Raw genomic sequence first — 20,204 nt, forward strand, 5'->3', positions numbered from 1 at the left:
GATTTCAGGGTGTCCAAGGAGATGGGTGGCCAAGAGTCAAGCCGTTGTCCTGTTGGGTTTACAGAAGATGGAACTTCCCTGTCATCCCTCACCAGGGGATTAATATTAGCAATAATGTTCTCGATCTTTTCCACAAAGTACGTGGCAAGATTTTGACATTTTTGAGGGGTAAGGGGGGGGGGGTGCGGCCGCCATGGAATTAGCTCCGGCTAGTTCTTTGACTGTATTAAAAAGAGTCCGTGCTTTATTGGCGGCAGTGTTGATGGTCTCTGTTACATAGCGTGCTTTGGCTCTGGTGCAGGCCATATGGTAGAGGTTTCTGGCCTTACGATATATTTCCTTTTTTAGAGGATCATAATGTTTGCGCCATTTCCGCTCGAGTGCCTTACACTTGGTTTTTTCTAGCTTCAAATCATCATTGTACCAAGGAGCTGGGGGACGATGAACATTCCCTCTGCACTTGGTAACGGGCAAACAAGTGTCGACTGCTCTCTCCAGCCAGGTGTGGGCTTCCCGCGCAATTGTTTCCATGTCAGCGCCCAGAACAGGGGGGTGTATTTTTAGTGCATTCTGCAACTCGGTCAAGTCCAACCTTTTCCAATTTCTCATGAGAATTGGAGGCCGAGCAGAGTATGGCAGCTTAGATTCAGTAAGAGTAATACTAAAAAGAGTTAAAAAATGGTCTGACCAGCAAATAGGGTCAGTTTTCAACCATTTTAACTCCTGTATGTTGGATATAATAGGGTCCAACAAATGCCCAGCTTTATGAGTAGGGCCCTCATTTCGCAGTGTCATGTTCAAAGTAGTAAAATCTTCCAAAAGATTGACAACTATGCTATTAGATTTGTCCTCCAAATGGAGATTTAAATCCCCCAATATAGTCAGGTTTTGGGCATTCAAAAAGTAAGGTGAAATGAAATTAGCCAAATTTGCAGCCCAGACATTGCTGCCTCCAGGAGGGCGATAAATTAAAAGGCGGATGCTGCGGGGGAGGGTGTGAACTGGCCTCGCCGTTGACCCAGACCACCTCCACGGCGATTTCCACGGCCGCCACCGCGCAGGATGTTAGCCTGCAGTGCGTGGCTGGCGGCACGTGTGGGGGCGCCCCTTTCTTGGCCACGAAAGGAGCAAAAGGCACCCGTTTGCTGGCGCGGGGCCGAGAGGCCCAAGGACTTGGCCTTAGCCCTGGAGTCCTTAAAGCGCTCAAGCGCATGGTCTGCCTTGTCGCCAAAAAGGAGACGGCCATCAAACGGCATGTCCATCAGTGTGTTTTGGACATCGGCCAAAAAGTTGGCGGACCTCAACCAGGCATGGCGCCTAATCGCGGCCCGCCCACCTTTTAGAACGCCAGCACTGTACCAGAAATAACGGCCGAAGTTAAGGCGTTAAAGAAGTGCACAATTGGACAAGCATTTTCAGTGCAATAGGTCTCGCATTAGTGAAAGTTTGAGCTATTGGCGTTGCAAATAATAATGCAACACCAATACCTCAAACTTTCAGTAATGCGAGACCTAGTGCCTTGCAAATGCTTGTTACAGTTTGTACCTTGTGAAATATATACAATGTAGGTAATTCAGCTGTACGAGCTGAAACTGTGAGGCAATCATAGCTTCTCGTAAGGATGAGTGTGCTTCCTTTCCGTCATCTTCGGACAGAGGACCTAGAATCCTCTCCCAGGTCTTACGTAAACCTGAAAACATATCTGGTGCATTATTAATTAATGATCTGTACATCTGGGAGATCTTTCAAACATTGAGCTCCCCTATCAATAATTTTGCTTGTAAGGAACTAAAGTTAGAGACTTTGATATAGGAAATAGGGTCTGAGGAAATGCAACATTTCTAGGTATTTGAAGAAGTACCTGCGCTGGAGCTCAAAATCAATCAGTACTACAGAGGATTTCAGTGTAGTCCCAGTTATAATATCCCCAGCTTAGAGATACCAATATCCCTTTGGTGAAAACTAGACAGCTGAGACACCTGCTGAAGCCATCTTCCAGCCCATAAAGCGCTCTCCCTAGTGAATCAATTTTTCCAGCCCTGAACTTTCAGTGTTGTGGGAGATATTTCTGTAATACCATTTGGTCGCTGTTGGGAGGGGGGAGGTGCATTGTTCTTCCATATAGTAAATGTAGGAATTGGAGCCCCTGCAATGCACATTTGTCAGACTTTGAGGCGGGGTTGCCGACCCTGTCGTACCACCATTCGTTATTGATCACCAAATGTGAGGCTCTATAGTGCGAGTTGAAGTAAGGTGAAGCTAGGCTCCTATCATGTGTGGATTCTGACCACCCCATCTTTACAGAAAAAACTCCAGAAAGTCAAATGCAATTTGATGAAAACATTTTGTAGTAGAGCATATGGCAAATTTTGCAGCTGATAGAGCACCCTCAGTAGCACGACAATCTTGAAGATCGCAGAGCGTCCGAGAAGCAACAGCGGAAGCACGGACCAAAACTGTATATCTGGGGTTAATTTGTGGTTGCATATTCAGCTCCCAAGCGTTTTGGGGGTCTTGTGTGATTGTACACAAAGATATTTAAATTCAGAAGTAACTATACAAATGTTGCTTGGCCATTGCAAATCAGGGGAATCGGTCACCCGCCATGTATAAGGATGGTTTGATGTTGTAAAGATGAAGACCCAAAAAATCTCCAAAGCATAGATTATTTGTAGTAGTCTCTGACCTAGCCCAGGCCAGTATGGCAAGAACTTAGGGGTGCTAATGGACACTGCCCTTTCCTTTGACCGTCAGGATAATAGGACTGTTTCCACCTGCTGTGGCATTATTAGGATCCTCAGAAAGATCTCCCATTATCTTTCCCTAGATGCTCGGAAACAGGCTACGTTAGCATTAGTCTCTTCCAGACTGGACTATTGTAATGCCCTTTATTCGGGCATTAACAAGAGTCTTATTCATCGTCTTCAAATGGTCCAGAATGCTGCGGCGAGGATGGTTTTGAACCTCCCTAGATTTGCCTCAGCCTCGGCAGCACGTGAGAATTTACACTGGCTTCCGATATATTGTAGGATCACCTTTAAAATTCTATGTTTGTCCCATGGATCCTTTTGTGGCACTGGCCCGGAGGGTATCAAGTCACTTGTACATCTCTATACCCCTAGTAGATCTCTTCGCTCCTCTAATAAAAACTTTCTTGTGGTCCCTAGGTTTGTAAGGGCAAAATGGGGCGGTAGAGTGTTTTCCATTGTGGCGCCCAGATTATGGAACTCTCTCCCCCTGAGCTTATAGGGCAGCCCTCTCTCGCTCTGTTCCGTAAGGCCTTAAAAACCTGGCTTTTCTCCGAGGCGTATTTGTAAGCTGACCCCTCTGACTGTGTGTTGGATGACTTGCGTTAGCGCCTTGATGCCCTTGGGCTAAGTTGCGCTTTATAAGACCCTATTCATTCATTCTGACCTGAACAATTTTAATTGCTCAGAGAAAACAGTAAGTCATCAGCATAGTGTGACACCCTATATGTTACTATCCCCGGTGCTCATTCAAAACCTCGATTTGAGCATCAACCCTGAGACACTGAGTGGTTTAATCACAATTGTGAAGAGCAGAGGCGATAACAGGCAAACTTGTCTGATGCCTCCCCTCACATTAAAAACATCCAATGTGACCTTCCAATCATAACTTGGGCTGTTAAGTATACAGGAGAGGCCCAGAGCGGCAGAATTGGGTGCAGAAATTAAGCCTCTTGAGGAGGAGTTATAGGTAATCCCACCCCATAAAATCAAAGGCTTTTTCAAAGTAGGCCAAGAAAAGAGCCAATGGGCTTTGCAATCTATCAGCCAGTGCAAGTGCATTGTAGGCCTGTCGAATGTTGTGTCATGTTGTGTATCATGGCAAAAAAAGATTGACCCTTTTAAAGGCTTTTGCTACAATTTTGGTTTCCAGATTTAATAAAGAGATAGGCCTGGTTTGTGTATGACCACGATCTCAGCCAAGCTGAGAGCTGGAGTCAAACATCCCATCTCCAATGCCTCCGAAATCATTTGATACATTGGGCCAGTGGGTTTAGACATGGATCATTAAAAGAAAATTCACTGGAAAGTCATTGGGTCCCGGGGTTTTCCCAGACTGCTTCTGATGGAGGGCTTCATTAAATTCTATCTCCATGAACAATATCTCCAGTGATTCCCTTTCTGATCAATTCAGTCATGGGAGAGGGAAATCTCTCCCAACTTCACATAGCGCTGTCAAGTCTACTGAATCATCAAGAAGAGTATAGGGTAGAATAACTGGACTTGAATTCTAGGGTGATGCGGAGTCTCCTGTAATTAACCATCACTCTTTGGTGGCAAGGGAGAAAATGTTGTCATGTCTGACAATGTTAGCACAGAACCAATGGTAATGCAATGTCCTATCGGCTTTAGTACTGCATTGGCATATGTGACTCTGCCATGCACGTTTTGCGTCTTGTAACACGGTCTGCCTTATGAGTTGATGTGTGTGGGTTTCTAGCTAGATCAACACAGGAATGGTCTGGTATTTAGACACCAACACCAGGACACGGGATTTGGGGTCAATGATATATTGTTCTTACTTTTGTTTTGACTCCAATTTGATAGTAACGATACCTCCTCGTAACGTGTCCTTATATGCCTCCCACAGGGCTTCAGGGGATTCCACTGTGTTGTTGTTAATAGTAATGAAGAACCAAATCTCCCTGGTAGTGCATTTTTTGGATACAGGGTTTTTCAACACCCAGGAATCGAACCGCCAGCTCACACTCCAAACAAAATCTCCATTGCAGCTCGAGTGATCAGTGAGTCCTCGGACCAGGATCAGCACCTCAGCAATTTTTAGAATATCAGAGTTGGGCGGAAAAAAATTAATCAGGCGGAAAAACGTCCTATAAGCCCCAGGGTAAAATGTTTAACATCTATATGTGTAGGTTCTCCAGGTGTCTATGTCCAACAAAGCCTTTAAACCGGGCGAGTGCAGTGGATCACCAGGTGACCCAACCCTTCCATTTGAGCGGTCAAACTCCAGAGCAGACACCTCATTGAGATCTCCACCCATGACCCCAAGGGGAACTGAGAAAGTAGGGCGTCAATAGTCTAGAAAAACAGAGGTTAATGAGGAAGTATACACACAAAGTAAATATGGACATGCCCTGCAGCATTCCAGTCACTGCCAAGTGGCTTCCCAAGTTATCATGCCGTATAGGGTCGAACTTATGTGGAAAAGTCTTATGGACCAGGATAGCCACCCCCTTGGGCCCCTTGTGAAATTGAGAGTGAAATACTTGAGAGAAGCCCCTGCGGCTCAAGAACAGGCAGCTAGTACACATCAAATGAGTCTCATACAGAAACAAAAAGTCAGTGGTGGTAGAGTTTGGCAGTTTGTAAAAATGGCCTGCATTTAATGCAGTCTATGAGGTGATTGGCATTCCATGTAAGGTCTCGCAATAGGCTTACGGAATTTAGGCAATCAATGAATCAGGATATAAAGCGCGGCTAATCACCCAATAGGGTATCCAGGTGCTTGCAGGTACCGGAGGCTTGTTTGAACAGCTAGGTCGGAATTCCAGAAGTGAGGTGATGGTTGTAATTGCGTGGGGAGGCTGTTCCAGGTCTTTGGTGTGATGTGGGAGGAGTGTCCTCAACTTTGGCTTCACAATATGCAGGGACTATGGGCAAGAGAAAAGGAGACAGATCAAAATCTTCTCTGGGTGGGTGGAAGTTCAGGCAGTGGATAATGTAGGCATGTCCTTGGTTGTATAGAGCTCTCTGTGCATGAGTCAGCAGCTTGAATTGGCATCTCTCCTGTACGGGAAGCCAGTGGAGTTGCCTGAGGAAGGGTGTGATGTGGGTTCGTCAGGGAAGACAATCAGCCTTTGGGGAGAAAAGAGGTTGATGATGAGGTAGATCAGAGCGCTTCAGTCCAATCATGTGCCTCCATGAAGCAAAAAACGAACCCGTTAATCAACACTGAACTTATCTCTTCCCTCCACTCAACACTTCTGGAACTTGAAGTATCTGTCATGGTATGAAACCGGCACCAGTAGTAAAGAAACAGCAAAACAACAACTTACTCCCTCAAACTCCCTAAACTAAGTTTTTATAAAATGTTTTTTTTTTTTTTTTTTTTAAAGAGGTCATATGGTGGTATCGGTCAGCACGCTGGAAAATATTTTGCCCTTCTCAAAGGGAGAGGGATATCTCCGATCCACCGAAATCGCTGTACCATCCATCTGTCATGCTTTCCTGCTAAGCCGCTGTGTCTTATGGAGGTATAGTTTTGCATCAGGGTAGGGGCCACAGGCCCAGCACCAACCAGATACTGCTTTGATCATTTCAAGAAACCAAGCTTGAGTCTGGTGCATAGGGTGTTTAAGCCTATGCACCAGACTCAAGCTATAACACATTGTGCAACGGTGTTAAATGATTAATTTGTGTCTGTCTATACTGAGTACAAGTGTACAGACCCATTTTGGCTTGCCTTTTGGCCAATTCTGTGTTCGTTGTTCTGTCTTGTGTTCTGTGGGACACGCTGTGCCCACTTGTCATCTGAATGTTTTATTTGATTCTACTTTTGAAAAATATTATGAAAATAAATTCTCCGGCTGGACAAAAGACATACAATCTATTCTAGTGTATGGTTATCTATCACACTGTATTCTCCCTGAATAGGGACCCCAGTTCTCTATATCTGTGAAGGGAGGGCAGCCTCTCTGTGTGAGACACAAGGATCACAGATTAATAGACCAGCAAAGAGAAAGCAGCCAATCGATCAGGTGTTTTTTTTGTCTTATGCATTTATTTCTCTTTATGGGAGATTTTTGCCAATTATTGATTAGGCTTACAAAACTCACTCTTGAATTATATTTTTTTCCTGAAACTCTTTAAAGACTTCTGACTGACATAGAATTAGGGGTTTTCCCTCCTTTATGGAATGTTTTCTATGCAACCTATAATATGTTCTGTATTCTATTTTTCCTGTTTTTCAAATCTGTAACCTGATTGATAATTGACTAATGAATAAAGGGTCAGAGAAACTTCACTTTTGACTAGAAAACCCTTTAAAATATTCACAACTCTCTATTAGCTTAAATATTAAGTGCATTTTGATTTTTCATGTGTGTGTGAAGTCTCCTGAAAGTGATACACGGTGGCAAAGGTCCATCACCTTTAAAGCAGTAAACTAGAGGTAAATGATGTTTTGCATTGAGAAATTACCGTGAAACTACCACTGGATCAGTTTCTACATTTATTGAATAGGAACTTCCTGGAGGAGGCCTGGGCGTCCGGGCCTGGTGAGCCCGCTAAATCACAAAGCATGTGGATAGTTTGGCCGGTGGGTGCTTCAATCGAAACCAGGCATTGAGGAAATGCAAAAGCAAAGCTCCCTCCTCCCCCTTCCCCCACAAACATCACAAACCTCACTTTGTTGTGCTGTGTTCATCCTCCGCATCCTCTGTCCTGGCCTGGAGGAGATTTGGAGGGGCTATGAGCTAACTGACTGTTTGTTGCAGTATCTTCACAATTGAGGTGCACACCTCAGCCTATGTGAGTTTGTGGACAGCTTGCCTCAGATCTTGGCGAAACATTAATTCAGAACCCACTACACCTATCTGGGCCTCCAGGGCAATCTTAGAGGCATTGGTGGCTTGTAGTATATCAGTCGCGCCAGAGAACACAGAAGCGCCCAGGCCCGCCCCACCAGGGTTCTGCCGATGACAAAGGTGATTTCGATGAACCTTTCAACCCCAGCTGAGCATATATGGCAAGAGTGCCCTGTTTGCTGGAGGTCTATTTATCTTTCAACACATTTTAGGCCAGTTATGAATGTCACAAATACACAGCCTGTTGCAACGAGCCTCTGAGGTGTTCGGATACATTAGATCACTTAAACGGTCAGCGCAGGCACTCATAAGTGGAACGAGTGGTCAGAAGCAGAATACATTCACTATAAAGATGAGAAGTCCTTTTGTAACCATCAAAGGTCACCCCACCGCGCCCGGCAGGAGAACACCCTAACAGAATGACAATGTGGCTGTCGATAGGAGCCCGAGACCTCGTATCTCAGCAGGACATGTTTGACCACAGCCCTCTAACCTCAGCACGGGTCGGAGCACTTCTATCTGGACCCTCAGGTCCAGATCGATCTGGGGTGTAATCGACAATCCAGGGGACAAAAGTATTGAAAAGAGTCTGAGGTCTCCCTCCTTGATTATACAAGGGAAAACAGCAGGTGGTAGAATAAGAGACAAAAGTATGAAGTGTTAGAACTGGGATCCACAAAAATCTAATTAGTGAATACAATTTGAAGAGAAAGAGTAATTACAAAGCTTGTTCTGAAAGCTTGAGGAATGTTATTTACCTTAGAAATTTTAAGGAAATTTTGGTGGGTTAGATTCACCAATCTGGTATGCACTCTGGTAGTTTTTCTCCACAGAGCAGTCTTCAAAGAAACTGCCATTTAGGACTCTGTGTGTGTGAGGATACTTCTAAACAGCTCAGCGTACAAGTTGTCACAGCCGGAGTTGTCCCCCTGAATAAGTCACCAGTAGTAATAACCCCTCAGCCCTTCAGTCATTGTAGATTTTCTATTATACAAGTTGAGTTCTTGATACAAAATTACCACAGCAAAAACTAGTCACCTTAACATGATTTTGAAGGCCTGTCCCAGTGATAAGTGATACAACTAAGTCCAATACTCCATCTGCATTCAGTTTCAAAAATTAGATTATGTCTAAGGATGAAATCTTCAGTGTCTAGGTCTTTCAGGTGCCAAGGCCGATTTTCTTTCTCAAGGACATGGTCACTCTTTAGAGAAGTGTCATGCAATACACGTTGATGGGGAAATGAAAATGTATCACTTGCCCTTTTGTACATACCGGCTAGACCTTGCAGTGATTTTTTTGCAGGGCAGAGGGTATTTAAGTAGTACAAATATGTAATCTTGTCAAATGCTGCTAAAGGGTCATTTTTAAAGTACCTTCCATGGATCACATTTACTACTCACCTCAACTAGTCAGTAGAAAAACAGCAGGCTGTCAGTTAATTATAAACCATTGTTAGTAGAAAGTGATAACCATTGGTAGAGGACCATGTTGTCATCACATTTAACTAAACGTGTTTATTTACTCACCTTTAGATGTCTACCACTCTCAGTATGTTCTGACTAAAGTAGGTGAAGGTTTCTCCTTTTATGCCACGACACCATCATCATATGGAACTTTACTTGATTGTTTATCTTACATCTACTCTACTGAAATCGTGGAAATACTTTAATAATACAGGTTATTAAATATTTTGACAGATTTAAACTCTTGCCAAATAATATATTTAATGGATAATTTCCTAAATATGTACATTTAAACCGATCTGGTGGTGTGCCCACTTTACATTACTAAGAAAGTGATCGGGATTGGCATTGGATTACCCACTACAATAGTAACTTATTGATTTCAAAGGCATCTATTACTGGGTTTAAAATCAGTTTTTCGAAATGCAAAAAATAATAACGAAAACATAGTAACTCAAACGAGACCTGTACACGCCCGAATAAAAGGATCGAGAAATAAAGAGAAAAAGATGACATTTTTAAAGCAGACAAAACACGAGAAGCGATGCCGCCCCCTTTTTATTCCTTATACAGAAGGCCATCCAAAGACCAAATGAAAAGGAGACCAGGCATTTCAATCATGGTTTACTTCGCTGTACATCTATGGCTTTCAGGATTATTTCTGAATAGAAATGAAGTTGAGCATTATATCAGTCCCTTGATATTTGGTAAAATGCAACCCACGTTACAAAACAATAGCTGTTAGTATAATGAATCATACTTTTCACTTTGCGTTTGTGCCCAGGAGACCAATTTGCTGCGACGGTCACAGTTAAGAGGTCACCCCATTCTTTGCAGACACTGTATAAATACATACAGAACGCGGCCAATTAAATTGTTGACAAAGTATTTAAACATGTTACAGTGTTTGGTCAGAAAATAGTAGGTTCTTTAATAGTAGTTCCAAGCTCAAATCACTAACAAGGAATTTCGAAACAAGTCTGGCAGAAAGGATGTCCAATCTCTAAAAAGAATATAAAACCACATCGACCTCCGTCTGAAAATCTGTTATATACAGATGAAAGCATTGCTTAAGGTACTTAATCCTTCTTTGTCCGTTTGGCTTTAGCAATATTTTCCTGGCGTTTTTGTTTCTTTTTTTGGTCTTTTTCCTTAGCTTCTATCATTTTTGCTAGCTTCCAGGATAGCACAGCACTTGCCAGGAATAGTGGGGTAAGGGCCAAGATGACGGTGGTAAGAAATCCATAAGGATCTTTTGCAGCCCATTCCACAACGTAGTCTGCCCAGGCTTTGATATCAATCATGTCTCCAGGGGTCCTGCAAGAGTAAAAGGAAAGTGTCAAGTCATGGTCACACTGGAAACACACACAGCTGATGAACAAATGTGTTCAACAGAAAGCAAAAACATGTTAAACAGCAAAAATGGCATTTAAGGAGCCGACTAGCCCTCCTTGTCGACCTAAATTGGTTGCCTGCTCTGACATCGAAGTCTCTTGGTCATCAAGCAGAGTCTTCACTTCTTACTAGAGCAAAAAAATGGTCCGGAAACATAATAAAAGTCATGTAGTGTGGACTTGCGTCATGTAAATGTAAATGTGTGTATACTTGTAAAGCGCACTATCACCTAGAAGGTATCTTGGCGCTGTATACCGCTGTGGAACCCTTCCTGGCTTTCCCTGTGAAGTGTCCACTCCTGGGCACCACCAGGGTGAAGCCAGGCATCCTAGCGCTTTCGGGGCCGTAGTGGAGATTAAACAAGCTATTGCCCAGAGTTGCAGAGTGGGACCCATGATTAGAGTAGGCACCTAGGCGAGAATTATCGAGTGTGGACATTGAGCCCAAGACCCTGCCGCGTCGGGAATTGAACCCTGGTCCCGGGCCAGACCTCTGCCTCAGGGTCTGCCGCTCTAATCGGTGAGCCACACTTCACTTCTACCACTGACTTGCACGTTTTCATGCTTTGCAATTGATTGGATGAGCGGTCTGTCAAGACCATGGCATTTTGAGTATGGTTTCATTGTCCTGTTTATGTTCCCATTAGGGTTGGGCGGTGGAGCAAACGGTAATCTTTGGTCAGATTGAACATGACCTGTAGCTTTTAAGTGAGAGCCACTGCACGGTGCTAATCACTTATCTCACTCACGCTTTGATTTGCGTTACTTTGCTGGGATAATAATGTCCTGTTGTATTTACAGCTTAAATGCACAGTGGTACGACACAGGCCCAATCCATACACAGACCGCGCTATTCTTAGGCTTTCTTCATGTCATATTAATTGTTCTTTATTCACACGAGTTCATTGTGTTTTAAACAGTACAGCAATACAAGCTACCCATAGCTTATCTTTTCTCCATCCATTTCCAGTAGAAGCTGTCGGAATCTAAATAAGGATATTCTCACAATATCAAGAAAGTCACAATATAGCAGAGAAGACAGAAATGTATTAAGTAAAAACATCTGCAGTCGTACAGCACGCTTTTATAAGAAGAGTTCTGCACACAACTTTTCTGGAAATATACCAGACGTATTTTTGTGCAATTTTTACTACTAAAACAAAACTAATGTCAGAAACAATGTGTTTTTGTAGCAAGACTAGCAGGCACATAGACTGTCAGGAGTTCTGATTTCAACACAGGCTAAACCAGGGTTTGGCAGTGATCGTGACACCCCCAGGAGATGTCCACAGGGTCTTGGGTAGCCAGAATCACTTTGGATCAGGTGCTAAGGGCATAGTTAAGGTGTTCCCTGATCTGTGATGGCTTCCTGGCAGCCATTTTGAATCTCTCAAGATCTCGTATCGATATGGACGCAGTCCCTTTATATATAGAAAACAGGCTCAGAGATAACTGTTAGTTAACGCGGTTATTGGTGAGCAAAGAGCAGCAAGTTTGAGCGCTCTTGCTCGTTAAAGTAACGCCAAGATCTCTGCAAAGTGGTTCGGCAACAAGGAGGCTCTAGCTGCAAGACGCTGTGGAACATATTGGGTAAGGAAGATCATACCTTATAAAGAGAGCGTGAACACAGTGATTGGATTAGTAAAACCAGGAATGCAAATGAACACTTGGCAATCTTAAAGAACATTAAAGGCCTCGGACTAGTATTACACCAGGAAACATTCAAACACTACTGTTGCTACAGAGGGAAAACTCTTTTCATTGACATTATGAAATCTCTATCCACAGAGTAGCTCTTTGCTGTAGGTTAACTGTATTTTCAACTTTCTCACTAAGAAGAGACTGTGAGTGAGACTTTGAGAGCAAACATCTGAAGAGGCGGATTGTGCAAGTAAAAGTCTATGTAGAACTTCCAAATCGACGTAAACCACTCTAAAGCATTCAGGAAGAGTGACTGTGACAGATGTGGTGAACGTTTCAAAATAATCTTGTTGTCTTTCTTATCCTCAGTGATCCTCAACACATACCTGGTTCAAAATGCAGCATATTCCTGAATGAACTGTTCAGTCACAGGTTATCGGAACGCACCTTACAACTGAGACTGCTACCAGCAGAGAACCCACAGTGACGACCTCAACTGTCTTCACAGGATCTATTCCCTGGCATCCCTCTCCCAACTTAGGATGGTTCACAGTGTTTGCATTATTTATGGCTGCTTTTCTAAGGCGAGGGGGATTGTGAGACCATTCTGCCCCCACATAAATATCTGATCTGGACATAGATTTTCTGAAATAATGGATCAAAGCTGGTAATTTGTCCAAGTTTTCTTAAAGGTTGTACATTAGTTAAAATACAAATATATGTGCAACCGTTTTTACTACAGATTGCATTCATTGAAACAGAGTCTTGCATATGTGGAGTATAATAACTTTAGACACTAATGAAGCGTTTAAGGTATTTATTACTGCAGTCTCTTTTATGAATAAGGCAACATTTGCCCAATTTTCTTGAAGTCCTTTTGCACTGCAGGTACTTCTCACTGCCCCTACCTGAAACCACCTCTCATGCCCATATCTCTCCCAGGCTCCATCGTTCTCAGCCTGCACCTCAGAGTCCATTCTTTTACTAGCCTGCACCTCTCCTCCAAACTAGAGCCTGACTGGGCATCTGAGCTCACACCTCAGTGTACATGCACCTCACTCGGCCCAAAAATACTTCTCCAATAAATGTTCTGTACCCACACTCAAAATGCACCTCTTCATGCCTGTAGATCTACCTGCCCAGACATTTTCTGGAACAACTTCTTCCTACCAGCACCTGTTAGAGCCTGAACTTATCTCTCCCAGTCCACCAGTCTCATTCTTGTACCTTTCACTAGCTGCACATTTCACTTTACCTCTTTCTGCCTGCACTTCTCTTTCCACACCTCTTCATTTTATTTATTTATAAAGTTTTATAGAGCGCGAACTTGATCCCGAAGGATATCAGAGCGCTTTACAAATTGAGGGAATGAGAACATCAGTACGAGAGTCAAATAGGGAATATTCATAGGCAATGCAAGAATTGTGCACAAGAAAAGACCAATATAGGCCTTGGCTAGGCGTATAATGTGCTAGGCATTGAAAACATAACGGCAAGGGGAGCAAATACAATAGAAAAATACCAGAGTGACATCCATTCTTGAAGTGTGTCCGAAGCACTAAGAGCTGACAATCGCTCTTCTTATGAAGGTAGGAATTTGTTCATGAGGAATCCTTTTGCTTCCAGTTTGAAAGCAACCTTGGAGGAGATTCTCCGGATTTCCGGTGGAAGAGTTCCAAATTTTTGTAGCAGATCCCGAGAACGCTCGTTGACAAGTTCTCTTTTTGCGGAAGATCTGGGAATTCAGGAGGAAGGAATTTGCGCTCCTTGACGGTCTCCCCCCTCCAGATAGGTTTAACTTTTGCACCAGGTAATTGGGGGTTTTGAAGTGGAGGGCTTTGTGCGATTGCGATAAGCATGCAATCTTTAGTTGAATTCTGGCTTCGTAGGGCAGCCAGTTTAGAGATTTTAGGATCAGGGAGATGTGGGCATTTCGCTTGGTGCCCGTAATCAGTCTGGCCACAGCGTTCAATGAAGCCTTTAGCGGAGCCAAAATGTATTTGGGGAGGCCGCATAAAGTAGCACTGCCATAGCCAAGCCTCGGTAGAACAAGCGATTGGACCAGCTGCTTGAAGGCGGCTTGAGGTAAGAAAGGTTTGAGGTTCCTGAGAGTTCTCAGAAAGTGGTTATCTCCCTTGGCTTACGTTGTTGATATGGGTCTTTAAATTCAGGTGTTTGTCCAATGTAATTCCTAGTGATTTAGCAGAGTCAATAATGCGGGGGGAGCAGTTGAAAGCTGTGAGTTGGTTCATCCAGAGGTCAATATTGAGAGTGTGTTTCGGGGGAGAGATGGAGGAGGAATTCTGTTTTGGTGGGGTTTAGCAGGCGGTGGTTCTCGTTAGCCAAGTTTGAGTAGTCAGTGGGGTGTAGTTGAGTGAAGTGATGTTGTCTGGGGAGGAGATTTTCAGGTAGAGTTGGGTGTCGTCTGCATACATATGGAATCGAATGTCCAAGGATTTTAGAGGCCCATCCTTTGTTCCAGAATATCTAGGAGATTGTCGTGATTGACAGTGTCAAAGGCAGAGGAAAGGTCGAGAAGGATAAGGAGGCAAGATTCATTTCTGTCAAGCATTATTAGGATGTTATCCATGACATGAGAGCAGATTCAGTGTTGTGACCACTACGAAAGCTCGATTGGTGTTGGTCCAGGAGTTGGAAGTTTTCGATGTGTGCACATTTGGGATTGGAAGCATTTTTCCAAGAGTTTGGCTAGTGTGGGGATGCTGGAGATGGGGCTGAAGTTGTTAAGATCTGTACTGTCTGCTTTAGTTTTTTTTAAAATAGGTGTTACCTGGGCCTCTTTTAGATAGTCTGGGATTGTACCCTGTGAGAGAGAAGCATTGACGATCTTTGTCCAGATGGGGGAGATAGAATCTTTAATTGCTTTGAAGATGGTGGGCGGTAAAGGGTCATTGAAGTGATTAGATGGGTTGATACTCCCAAGGACCTTATTGGTTTCATTTTCATTTAGGATGGTGAAGGTGTCCCAGGAAGCGTTGTGCTTGATACCTCTGCTAAGTGGAGCAGCCTTGTCTGGTGTGGCCAGGGAGGGTGCAGGTCCATTGGATGTTAATAGAGACCTCCTGGTTTCTAGATCAATGTTAATAAGTCTAGTTTTCTCAGTAAAAAAAAAAAAGAGTCAGCCAAGTCAAAACATGAGGGAGGACTGACTTCCGGATCTGATCTTTTGGGGGCTATGACAGATTGTCCAGTTCGAACAGTTTCTTGGGTCGATTGGCAGTTTGGTTAAGTTGGGATCTGAAATATCCTGCCTTAGCTGTCTTGATTTGTTAGTTATAAGAGCTTCTAGCTGATCTAAGGTTTTCTAGATGGACCGCTAAAGGAGTGGCTCTACAGGAGCGCTCGAAGACCCTAGGATTGCGACGCTCCGAATTTAGGTTGCTATTGAACCAAGGTTTAGATATTTTTGAGGGTGCATTTTTTTGCTGGAGTGGAGCAATATCGTCCATGATGCTAGAAACAGAAGAGTTATAGAAATCTGTAAGTGCATGTACTTCGGCTAAGTCTCTATAGAGAGAGAGCACGCTTACAGTGGGTTGCTAGGTCAGCTGTGTTGATGTCTCCGAGGTCTCTTCTCCAGATTTTTGGTTTAGTAGTTTGATGTTTAATCTGAGATACCTCCAAGTAGAAATGGAAGTAAATGATGTGATGGTCAGACCAATCACAGGGTATGATGGAGTTCAAAGTGATAGAATGACCTTTGGAGATGATGAGGTCAAGAATTTCCCCCTTACTGTGGGTCAGTTGGTCACAATGTTGAACCAAATCGTGATCCTTCAACAAGGAGTTAAAGAATGCTACAGCTTGGTCGTTAGGATTTGACCAATGAAGGTTAAAGTCTCCCAAGTAGATTTGGGGCTGCATTGAATCCACTTTGTCAGCTAGGATTTCCATTAATTGTTCAATGAATGGTATCTTGTCGCCGGGAGGGTGATAGAATGTATGCAGTTTGCAAACCTGCTGCTTGTTACTGGAAATGTTGAGACAAAGGTATTCACAGGTTGATGGAGAAGAGGATTCTGAGAGAGAGATCGCAAGTGTCCTACTATGTATACAGGCTAGGCCACCTCCTATTTTCGCAACTCTGTCCAGACGAATTATGTCATGGGAGGGAGGCACCAAGAGGTCTAGAATCGGAGTGGATGAAGGGGTGAGCCAAGTTTCTGTGAGGATAATGATGGCTATCTCATTATGATGTATGAGGTCGAAGATCTCAAAGGCATGTTTGTTGGCAGATCTGCAGTTGAGTAGTATGCATTTGAGTGTAGCCGGAATATAGGGGGGGGGGGGGAGAAAGGAGGCAGATTGATGTTCACTCTCTTGAGGTTGTCATTATTTATGACTCTGCGGTTGTGGTGGGGTTCTCTGTTCGGGTTAGAGTGAATTGTTTCAATTATTACCTTTATACTCGAGTTGGAGTCAGTGTTTGAGGAGTTGGGCTTGAGGAGGCTATCAGTTTCAATGGCCGCAAGCCCTGTCAATGAGCATCTGAGGGGAGAAGCTGCGTTATGAAGAGGGATGGTAGATGGGGAAGAGGGATGGTCATGGGGAGCTTTATCTGTGACACTGGGGGTGGTACTGGGCCAGATTGGATGAGAGCAGACGGGACTTAAGGGGAGATATTCAAGTGAGATGGCTTTCAAATCGTCAAATTCTTTGGAGAGAAGGTGCAGCTGGTTGGAGATATCGTCCAATCATGCCAGCACGTCTGGGTGTTGGGAGAGGGGCGGAAGTTGAGTGTGTAGATCCGGAGAAGGGGGAGGGAGTCTAGGTGTGTTAGACAGATCAGCGGCGGTAAAGGGGAATTCTAGTGGAGAGGTTTGGTCATTGAGTGTGGGCGGAGTTCCAGAAAGCCTTGAACGGAGTGTAGATTGGGTGGAGGATCTGGAGAGAGGGGAGGGTGTCTAGAAGTGAAATAGAGGTCAGAGTCGTTAGTAGGGGAGTCCTGTGTAATAGGTTGTTCATTGGTTCCTAGTGGTGTTCTGTAAAGTGCTGGCCTGGGGATTGATAGTGGTGATAGAGTTAATGGCCCTGTATTATGTGGATCAGGCAGATCATCAGTCGGCAATGGAAGGGAAATGGGTGAGGGTGGAGATAAATCTGAGGAGGAAGTGGGGGCGTTGCTTTGTAAGGTGCTTGAGGTGGATAGATCTAAAACTTGTTGTGAAGAATACAAGTTGTTCAACATAGTCTTTGATCTTCGGAAAGAGCTTGTCAAATTGCTCTAGGTTTTGATTGGAAACTTGAATGAGAACTATCCCATTGTTGTAGATAGTAATGGTGAGGTCTATTTTGTATATAGGAGAAGAGAAAGACTGAAACCATGGCGAGTTTTCTTTATTTGTTTGCACTGGAAGAACGATAGGAGAGATTTCCTCCATTGGGCCCTTTTGTTCGTTAAGAAGATTAGGTCTGACATGATGTCGCCATTAGCAATGCTGAAATAAGTGTCAGATATAAGTGTTTCCGGGTTTCTTTTGATTAAGTTAGGTTTGAATTTTTTTGATGCATTTTTAGAGAGGTATTGGGGATAGGCGATCTTATAGGCACTGTGACCCACTTGAGCGAGTGACCCTTCGGTCGTGCTGGTTATGTTGGCCTTCATAGTGTACATCAATGCTTCATTCTATAAATGCCCTTGGCTCTCCAACCTCCACTCATCCCTCCCTGTACATTGTTCAGCCTCTACTTCTCTGAAAACGAACCACTCCCAGAGTTCTGCTCTTCCTGAATATACTTCTCCCTCGTTTAACCAGTCCCAGCCGGCTCCATACATTAGCTCACCCTGCACCTCTCACTAACTGCAGCTCTTCCTGAACCTATCCCAGCTCGTTGTTGTCTCTGCTCATACATGTCCATGTCTGCTTTATAATGTCCATGCCATTCTCAGCATGCACCTTGCCATGGGAGTTCTTCCTAACCATACCTCTGCCTGCTTGTACCTTTCCTTTTCCAAATCTATACACAAAAATACACACATTTAGGCATCACTTATGGTATACCAATTGGTTGTGGTTTAGAACTAAACATGCTGATCTACCGGCTTTGCCAATACTTGTTGATTCATGGCGCTGATTTTCCCCCTGAAAAGACCAAAAAGTAATAGTGTAATCCATGCAATAATTTCAGCCGCTGGTACTTGCTTTGGGCTAAATTCCAGTTTTTAGGTCTCCCCAAACTAGCGGATGAGTTCTTGCTTGTGTCATATTTTGTTTACTAAAAGGGGCTTGGAGCCCACCCATTGCCTACCATTCATTGGCTTCATTGTAACTCTTATTTGCTAGCTTCTAATTGTTCAGCGCATACCAATTTTACTTCCACTTCCTTCGCCTGGAGCAGAGACTGCTTGATTCTTTCTGATTAGATTACTTCTGCCCATTGCACTGTTCTACTTCTTAACGCTCACCTTTCCGTTGTCAGTGTTGTTTTTTTCCTCCCAGGTGCCACCTTTATAAATCATGACACCAGTATGTATTTTCTCTACAGGTGTTTTTCTGTCCACGTATATCTCTAATAATGTAACTATTTCAATCTTTAATCTTAATCCGAATACAATGTTCCCCATTCACTGCAAAGGAGTGACAAGGACCCATTTGACTTGTTCACACTCTTTAAAATTTGACTGCACTGACACATTTTTGTTCATAGATTAAAATTAAGTTGCTACCAGAGGCCAAGAGCCGCTAGTCTTGCAGGTTCCTACCACCATAAACAACAATCAGTGCCCTCCCAGGTTGATTTCTTTATGTTGACTCAACCTTTGCAGGATGAATCGCTAAAGCAGGTAAAAAGATTTGGAAACTCTGAACCTCATTTGATTCACACCTCCACCCTGGTTTTGGCGCATTCGCTTGCTGAACTGCGTTATTGGTTTGTTGCGATACTAGTCATATGTCTAACACTTTTTATGTTGTTTTATTTTTCTCAATTGAAACAAACTCTTTGCAAAAGTCAGTAATAACCAGCAGCTTCAAGGAGCTGCAAGGTCTAGGATCCTGCTCTGCAGAACTGTTGCAGGTGCGTGTTTTCTTTGCATATCAGGTCTGTAGTAGAGCGCAAAGGTCTTTCCTGGTTTAATTTCAGAACTACTATTTACTGACTAATTCAGGTTAGCAGTTAATTGATAGAACTGTTCCTAGGTGGCGCAAAGTTCAGCTGCCTCTTACGCAGACAACTTCTTTTCCCACAACGCTTCATTCTGTGTAGTTTCGACTTGCTTACAAGAATATCAAGTTATCATTTTTACAACAATAAGCTTTATACACTATGCACTCCAATGATCAACATTGTGTCCCACCTAAAGGTAAAGATGTACATTATGTATTGTATGCCTTTTATAAGCGCAACCAGTTGCTGGGAAAAGTGTCTTATGGCAACCACAAAAAAATGTTTATCTTTGGTAAATGTGTTACTTGTTGATTTTTTTTCTCTCTTGCTATAAAAACTCAGGTTTTGAGGTGCAACCACAATACATTATTTGATGTTTCAGGTAACCAAATGGCTCGGACAAGACCGTGCATTAGACGCATGGCTCAAAGAAAACGAAAGAAAGCGGTATCAACCAGCCGACAAAGGCCACATCATAGAGATTCATCTGCCCACCCACCTGCCAACTTCCTCCATTGTCCGGGTTGCCTGCCAGCAATAAAAACACAAAAAAAATGCTATGATGCTTGCCACGTCATAACTTTTTTTTTTTATTACTTTGTGCCATGCTGCACAGCACCTGCCCTGGTGTACAACATGGCGAAAAAACATTGACAAAGCCAATAGCTCTCTTGTAGGGAACATTTATGGGCTTTCCCAGTGTTTTTCTTACTTATTATGCAAAGACAGATCAGCAATGAGCAAATCAGTCTTCAGCACTGCCCTAAAAAGGACATAGGAGCATTAATGGCGAGTCCTAAATCCTTCTGAACGGAAACGCAGGAAACCTCAGACATGCTTCAGCAATACTGGACCACATCAGAGAGGTGCAGCTTCCCGATTGCAAAAAAAAATACAACCAAAAACATTATATCACAGAAAAGCACACAACAATTGACACAATAACTCCATATAAAACAGAAACCCGCAAGTTTTCTTTTCACAGCCTCAAATAAAAATGTC

At 43.4% G+C, this 20,204-nt stretch overlaps 1 protein-coding gene across 1 annotated transcript in view; it reads right to left on the reverse strand.

Annotated features, from left to right (window-relative positions):
* Positions 1-9,555: 9,555 nt before the first annotated feature.
* The window catches only part of LOC147726612 (small integral membrane protein 15), an 82,658-nt gene continuing 72,009 nt past the window's right edge, over positions 9,556-20,204 (reverse strand). The window contains exon 2 of the mRNA XM_086960674.1: positions 9,556-10,356. Within this exon, the coding sequence (XP_086816800.1) occupies positions 10,119-10,343 (225 nt within the window). The 5' untranslated portion in view covers positions 10,344-10,356 and the 3' untranslated portion in view covers positions 9,556-10,118. The remainder of the gene's footprint in view (positions 10,357-20,204) is intronic.

Source organism: Lissotriton vulgaris, chromosome 3_1, assembly GCF_964263255.1.
Source record: "Lissotriton vulgaris chromosome 3_1, aLisVul1.2, whole genome shotgun sequence".
Lineage (NCBI taxonomy): Eukaryota > Metazoa > Chordata > Amphibia > Caudata > Salamandridae > Lissotriton > Lissotriton vulgaris.